Raw genomic sequence first — 7,482 nt, forward strand, 5'->3', positions numbered from 1 at the left:
AATTATTGGTGAACTAATATTGTGGCGGGCACATCATTACACAAAAATTGCAAAAAAAAGAATCAGGGTGAATCGGCTATTAATTAAATGAACCCACTAATAATGAGAAAAAAAATGAATCAGGATCGGGTATGATATATGTCCGACCTTGATAAGTATATTTAGGATCGGCTGTAAATATAGGCCCGATCTTGATAAGCACATTTAGGATTGGCTGTAACTATATGTCAGATCTTAAAAAACTTTTAGGATCGGTTATTTGTAACAATTGATCCAGATTAGACCTATTAAGATCGGTTATTCTGTATAATCAATCCAAATTAAAGCCTATTAAAATCGGTTATATTAAACAACCGATCCTAATAGTTACTATCTGGATCGGTTGTTTAAACAACCGATCTTCATAGTTTCTATTTGGATCGGTTATTTAACCGATCCAGATTATTGTAGTATCAGTATCGCCTTCATCAGAATCGGTTGTAATCCGATACTAATATGCGTGTATAACCGATCCTGATTCCATATTTTCCACTAGTGTCACATGCAAAGACAAAGACTCAAATTACTGTCCATACTCAATTCAAACTGAATTAGATTAAATTGTCTCCTAATAATTATTAGATGCCATCACAGCGATGATAATGATAGTGAATGCATATTCCACATATAAAAAATTTACAACCTGTAATAATAAATTAAAATTATTAGATTTCCTTGCATGTTACACATCATAATAATTATTAGATTTCCTTACATGTTACCCATCATCTGATCTGATCATCGTCATTATTATTATAACCACATGTTCTTAGCCAATAATAATACATTTTAAGTACAATAGTGAATGAGATATATTTTATATTAGTTAATTTAATCTCACATTTGATTGGAGAGGATAAAAAGGGAAAATCATTTCAGAATTTCAGATGGTCTGATTGAAAGCGGTTGGTCAAAAAGAGAAAACTAATGTCATGTGCCATGGTTGAATTTCATGGTTGAATTTGTGTGGCTCTTATAACTGTACAACGTGTATAGAGTCGAATATTAATTGATAACATGTTACATTACTCAACCCGCCTCAAGAAATCAAAATTATTATATCAACAAATAGCCCCACAAAAGATCTCGTATCTTATAGATTGATAGTCTTTACACTCGCTGTTGCAAACAGAGACAGAGAAGAACAAACAGTAATGTTAATGACTTGATGTAAGGTGCATTCGTGCAGCCCATTACTTGAGGAATGCGTATCCTCTGCATTAACTCAAAAAGGAATCTTTTTCAGTTAAATGAATATAAAACCGTCTGATTTTAAATTTTAAATGGAGCTAATTCGGTTCCAGGAGTACTTTAATATTAGTGCGAATCTACAATGATTTGAAGAAAAATGCTCTTACGTACATTGAAAATCTTATTGACACTTGTTATTACTTTCCACATACAAAATACAACAGTTTCCGTCTTGTCAAAAATCTTTTGGTTCTAAACAAGACTGAAATAATTAAATATCTATTGACTATTGTTGTTAGTAGCAATCAGGATCGATCCAATCATAAATTTGTACGTACGTAGATTTTGTTTTCGGCAAAAATCCAAAGAGGCTCTCAATTACTTTTTATCAGCTCACTGCAACACATTATTTTTAAAATCTAACAGTTGAAGATATTGTTTAAACAAAAGGAAGCAGTTAACAGTCCTCCAACTCCAGTTCCTCCAAAATTTCCGGATATTTTCAACTAATTCTGTAAACATCAATATTAAATCCCGTAAACATCAATACTAAACTAATTCAACAAATCCTGTAAACATAAAAACACGTGACAGCCGTTGGGGACCACATTCTGTGAACATACACATATTATCCTGTAAACATACACATATTATTATGTAAACATACATATTGTACTTGAAATTATAGCAGTTAAAATTATGGAAGTTGTGTCAGTTAAAAACGCTTCAGAACTAAGTTAAAAAGGGAAGACTTTTATACACGGGGATTTTTGAGGGACTGTAGCCCGGAGGATATTACATTTTCTCTAAACAAAAATATGAATTTAAAAACTGACTGAAAACTAAAAAAAATAGTTTAGTTTAGTGACTCAAATAATAATGCCCTCCCTCCATGTGAAAGGTTTTTGGTTCAAAATTTGAATGAAGATTGTAGGTTTATCAAGTAATGGCTTCTTTCTCCAATAAAAATTATCACCGGTCTGCGTTTAAAAGGAACTTGTTCTGTCAATATTAATTAGAGAGGCAATTCCAAGTTTCTATCTTCTTTACTCACTGTATCATTTGTAGTATAACATATTTCAATTCAGACAATGCAACCTTTTTTCTCTGTGTGTGTGTATTGTTTAAGATATAAGATAGAAGATAGAAGATAGAAGATAGAAGATAGAAGATAGAAGATAGGATAATATCTTTTTTTTCTTGGACATATCTTTACTGACTTCGACAAAGAAAGATTTAAAATAAGCCCAATTTCAATTTTGGGCCTTCAATTTTATGTTATTGGATAATCTGTTAAATTTCAATAGCCCATTCAAACAATGTGTGTAAACCAGAGTTATTAGAACCGGATCGGACCGGCCAATTACCGCTTCTGTTGTTGGAGAAAACCGGGTTAAACCACGGTTCAAATCAAAATTTGATATATCTCATATCTTCTGCAAAACGATAATTTTGCAAACCTTCCAATTTCGCTATATTCTCTATTTCCTGCCTTTTCTCCACACGCTGAGATGGAAAGAAATATGAAATTTGCTCTCCTTTCTCCTTCAATCTCTTGGTATTTCTTGTGGTATATTGCACATAGGCTCAAGGACGTTCTGACTTTTGAAGGCATAAGCTTGAAACGAAATCATCCAAGAACTTGCATTAGATACTGTAAGTATTCTCATTTGATCATTTAATTCGGATTTGTAGTCCATGCACTTGAAAAGCTTGAATTTTTGAGATGATTGTATTGAATAGATGAATGCATAAAAGGTGTTTGATGAAATGCTCAAATTAAAATAACATTTAGATGAGAGTGGTAGAGTTGCCAATTATTTTGTCTAATTGTCTAGTAATAAGTTATAAGTCTATACATGTTTCTCTCTCAATCAAATACTTGTTTGTGAGCACTATAATGTTGCTTTGACTGTGGTTGGGTACTTTGTGGTTTATGAACAAATTATCTACTTCATACTAGTATACACTGGTAACAATAAGGTGATATTTTAATGAAATATCTAATAGTCACCATGAGATGATGTAGTAAAAAAGCATATCAATTAGTACTTATTTTTGTAAACCCCCAAAATCTGGATTTTTAGTAAAATCACTCCAGTTATACGAACTTTCTTTAATTCATATGGTATATGGTATAATATTTTTTTTTGTCATCAATTTATACTCTCATCTAAGTAACCAATTTGCAGATCATTTCGTCCTTCCCCGCTGTGTTCTTGAATAGCATTATGTTTTGATTTATTCCCTGGACTTGAATTAATTAACCAGGTGTATTTGGTTTAGTTGTTCTATAAATAGTGATATTTGAGGATAATTCTTTGGTTAATTACTATATATGGAATCAATGCAACAGTCTTAATTTTTTTGAGGTAGATGGGTCAGCAACAGTCTTATGAGAGACAACTACAATTCCCAAACAATTTTTATTTAGTATTCTTCACTTTTTAAGTTAAAAGTTCATTGATTATGCAAAAAGAGCAGTTGCTGACTTAGATCAGGTTCATGTTTTTTTGCAGAGACTGTCGGATCTTGAAGCAAATGGATCTGCCGCACCTTCTTCTCCGAAAACAGCTACAAGAGGCAAGACAGATCCGGCTTGGGGACATTGTGTTGAACGCATCGTTGTTGCGAAGGATAAAAATGTAAAGGTCATTGCTTGTCTCCATTGTGAGAAAACATTTCAAGGCGGTAGTATTACCCAATTTAAGAAGCATCTAGCCTGTGTAAAAGGAGATGTTCAACCATGCAAAAAGGTACCAGGAGAGGTTTGTTTTCAAATGCAACATAATATTGAAGAGTTTGCCAACAAAAGAAGGAGATTCAATGAAGTAGATGAAGAAATGAATTCTGATGAAGAACAACCTCCTATAGATCTAACTAATGACAAAGAAGAAATTGGCAATCCGTCAACCCCTTCTCGTTCTAGACCCAAGGGCAGACGTATTGCTTTCAACGTAAGGCAACTAAATGCTAGCCATAAGAGGTCAGAAGTTGTGACAAGAAAAGCAAAACTTGGTGTTGGTGAGTCCTTCATGCCTCGTAGGCTCGTACCACATTTAAGAGTTTCCGACTGGATGGTTGATGCCGGGGTGCCTTTCAATGATATGTATCAGGGTGCTTCAATTACTGAGTGGCATTTTACTTAGCTATTTACAATGCAGATCTAGGTTTAAGTATTTTAAATTTGTTGTTGGTTAATTTTCTTGGCTATTAGAAATATTAAACTTTTATTTTGTACTATGAGGCTATTTGCGACATATTATATGTGAACTGTCAAGTATATCAAATAATCAAAATATTGAACTTCTATTATGCTGTCGGTTTTCTATTTTTATTTTCTTAACATGTTTCTTTTTGTTAGAGTTTGTTAGAATTGCATGTTTTATTTAATTACTCTCATTATTGTTAGAAGATATAAAAGTATATAATCAGTTTGGCACTCATATAATATATATATTTTAAAAAACCAATAATTAAACAGGTTGAATCACTGGTCCGACTAGTACACCATTGAACTGAAGCTCAGGCTGTTTGATGTCTGGTCCGGTTCTGATAACATTTGTACTGAGTGATCCTTGCCACAAGGCACGGTGCATGGTTGGGTTGATTTTCTTGGAGGAAGGGTTCAAGATTGTAGTTGCACGATCTTGCAGCGATTGGACGGCTAAGAGTTCGCATTGGAACACACTGCGCGATACGGGATCTAAACCGGATTTGAAGAAGAATGCTCTTGCATGGAAAATCTTATTGATAATTCTTATTACTTTCTACATACAAAATATATGACAATTTCCATCATGTCAAAAACCTAGAAATAATTAAAATAGATGTTGCTGTTAGTAGCAATCAAGATCCAATCACAAAGTTGCACTTAGATTTTGTTTTCGACCAACACCCAAAGAGGGTCTCAATTACATTTTGTCAGTTCACTGCAATACATGATTTTTTTCATTCCAAAATTAAAGAAAAATTAAGGCTTTCATTTACAGAACCAATGAGACATTTTCTTGCACCAAATATATACTGTAAAAGATAAAATGGAGCGCTCAGTTGTCAATCCTTTGCATCCAGATAAAGCTTTTATTCTGGCACACAATTTTAGTTTAAACTCTCTATAGTTAGTGAAGAAAACTAAGTACAAGTGATTCTGGCACACAATTGAGCCTTGAAAACACTGCTCCTAAAAGGCGAACACTGTTACACAAAACAAAACCTGAAAAAAACAAAGATTACTGCAACCCTAGTACTAATAATGCTGGATTCCCAGAAAATGTAAACCAAAGTTGGAAGAGAATTAAGCACTAATAAGATAGGTGCATGCACTAGGATCATCTGAGACGTCATCACTGCGAGAATGTTAGCGGATCATAATCTCCAAATCCTATAGAGTTCTCATCCTCTACAACAAACCAAGAGGTATTCATTAATTTAATAATTTGGATACCATAGGAAGGCACCCTTTTGAAATTAGAATTTAATTGTATGTTTTCTACATGATTAAGACTAAACAGCCTTATCATTTATTTGTGGACCTAAGTTTGCACTTTGCACTACGGAATGGCATATGTTATATGAGTGATACCTTAATAGACCCAATTGATTTGATAGTTCATATATTATATTAATGGCACCTTAATAGACCCAATTGATTTGATAGTTCATATATCATATTACTGGTACCTAAATAAACCCAATTGATTTAATACTTCATGTATCATACTACTGGTACCTAACTAGACCCAATCAATTTAATAGTTCATACTTCCAATGCATAACCCCTATTGACCTTATTATCCTTTCTGTATTAAAGGGCACCAGTTAACAAATTCTTACAGGTAATCTCTACCATGATTTACCATAACACCGACATATAATAATGCTAAAAGATGACCGAAAGAAGCAAGCTCATGCTAAAGTACATGAAAGCGAAAAAGGGATATTAAACATACCATCAGAAGAGATGTTGCAATCATGCTGCGGGATCGGTACATCCTTATACTGTGCAAGAGAGCACTGAAGAATGTACCTAAAAGCATTTGCATCGACAGGTAGTTGAAGCGGCCCGTCAGTAATGAACCCGTACACTTCGTTAGACTTACTTAGCATCACCTGGAATGGCGGCAGACTCAGGAATTTAATCGGCATCACAAACCTTGTCAAATCCTGTAAAAATTATAGCAATGAAAATAATCAATAAAATAAGAGAAATGCCCCGTACCAACAATACATGTGTACACAGGAACCACATAAAAATTACAGATTTTTTGGGTGGACACCTGTACTGAACCAAATAATACAAATAATCAGCCACAACAGCCAATTCAAGTTATAAAAAATAAAAATAAAAATTAGGTTACTGTACCTGGTCGGGGAGGCCCACCAGAACACCGAAGTGTCCGCGTGGGATGTCAGGGTAGATAAAGGAACCGTCGGAATCGGATTCATCTTCACTGGTGGAGTAGTCGTTGCCATTGTCATCAAAATAGACAGCTTTCACGTACGGGACCAAGGTATCGGAGCTCGAACGAAAGATGGATTGCCTATCCGCGATATGCTTGTTCTGGGACTTGCGAAAGAAATCACAGATCTTGGCAACGGTGCTTGGTTTTACTGGTACACCCGGTACTGTCTTGCCAATTTTTGTGGGTTTCATGGTTTCCTCTCGGTTCCTCATTGCCATTTCTGTTCATGTTTTAAGGAATAAAGGTCAGGGTTCTTGTACCAAATTGTAGAATTTGCATATAGAAGCAATATAGAGATTTTGATGCACTTTTAGATTCAGCCATTTCAAAGGTTAATTATGAGAATGTCTAAAAGAGAAAGATTTTTCAATCAGAAGTTCAATTGAAACTAATTTTGCTCTCTGATTCAAGAAACAGAGAAGGTGAACTTTTAGGTTTTTCTACATCAAGATTCAATCTTTCAAGCTAGAGCCTACAGGTACAAGAAAGGAAATACATAAAGGTGGATAGATAATAGGAGAACAATAATTTAAAATCCAAAAAATGAATGCTTAAAAATCCGCACAAATTGCATAATTCAATCATACCTTCAACTATCAATAGAGCAATGGAGAGACAGAGAGAAGGTGATGATCAAGAGAGAGAGAGCTGTAGGCAGAGGAAGGGCTAACAAGGAGGCACCATTCTTTAACTAACGGTTTTTGCCAGATAAGACGAAAATACCCCTGGGTTTGGTTCATTCATTTCTGATTTTACAGGAGATTTCCGGTTCAGTTGGAGGGTAGAA

General features: G+C 34.2%; 2 protein-coding genes across 3 annotated transcripts; one reads left to right on the forward strand and one right to left on the reverse strand.

Moving 5' to 3' along the window:
* The first annotated feature begins 2,677 nt into the window (after positions 1–2,677).
* On the forward strand, positions 2,678–4,542 carry LOC144553163 (uncharacterized). Its single transcript, XM_078301265.1, has 2 exons — positions 2,678–2,890; positions 3,752–4,542. The coding sequence occupies exons 1-2, from the start codon at positions 2,742–2,744 to the stop codon at positions 4,377–4,379; spliced, it is 777 nt and encodes a 258-aa protein (XP_078157391.1). The 5' UTR covers positions 2,678–2,741; the 3' UTR covers positions 4,380–4,542.
* An 859-nt stretch (positions 4,543–5,401) lies between these two features.
* On the reverse strand, positions 5,402–7,482 carry LOC144553072 (uncharacterized). 2 transcript variants are annotated; one of them, XM_078301146.1, is made up of 5 exons: positions 7,283–7,482; positions 6,596–6,915; positions 6,183–6,396; positions 5,536–5,632; positions 5,402–5,427 (listed from the first exon to the last, which is right to left on the reverse strand). In XM_078301146.1, the coding sequence occupies exons 2-4, from the start codon at positions 6,911–6,913 to the stop codon at positions 5,577–5,579; spliced, it is 588 nt and encodes a 195-aa protein (XP_078157272.1). In that variant the 5' UTR covers positions 6,914–6,915; positions 7,283–7,482; the 3' UTR covers positions 5,402–5,427; positions 5,536–5,576. The 2 variants fall into 2 exon arrangements, with proteins under 2 accessions (XP_078157272.1, XP_078157270.1); XM_078301144.1 differs by having other exon boundaries at positions 5,408–5,632.

The sequence above is a fragment of the Carex rostrata genome, chromosome 4, assembly GCF_964058835.1.
Source record: "Carex rostrata chromosome 4, lpCarRost1.2, whole genome shotgun sequence".
In the NCBI taxonomy this organism is placed as follows: Eukaryota; Viridiplantae; Streptophyta; class Magnoliopsida; order Poales; family Cyperaceae; genus Carex; species Carex rostrata.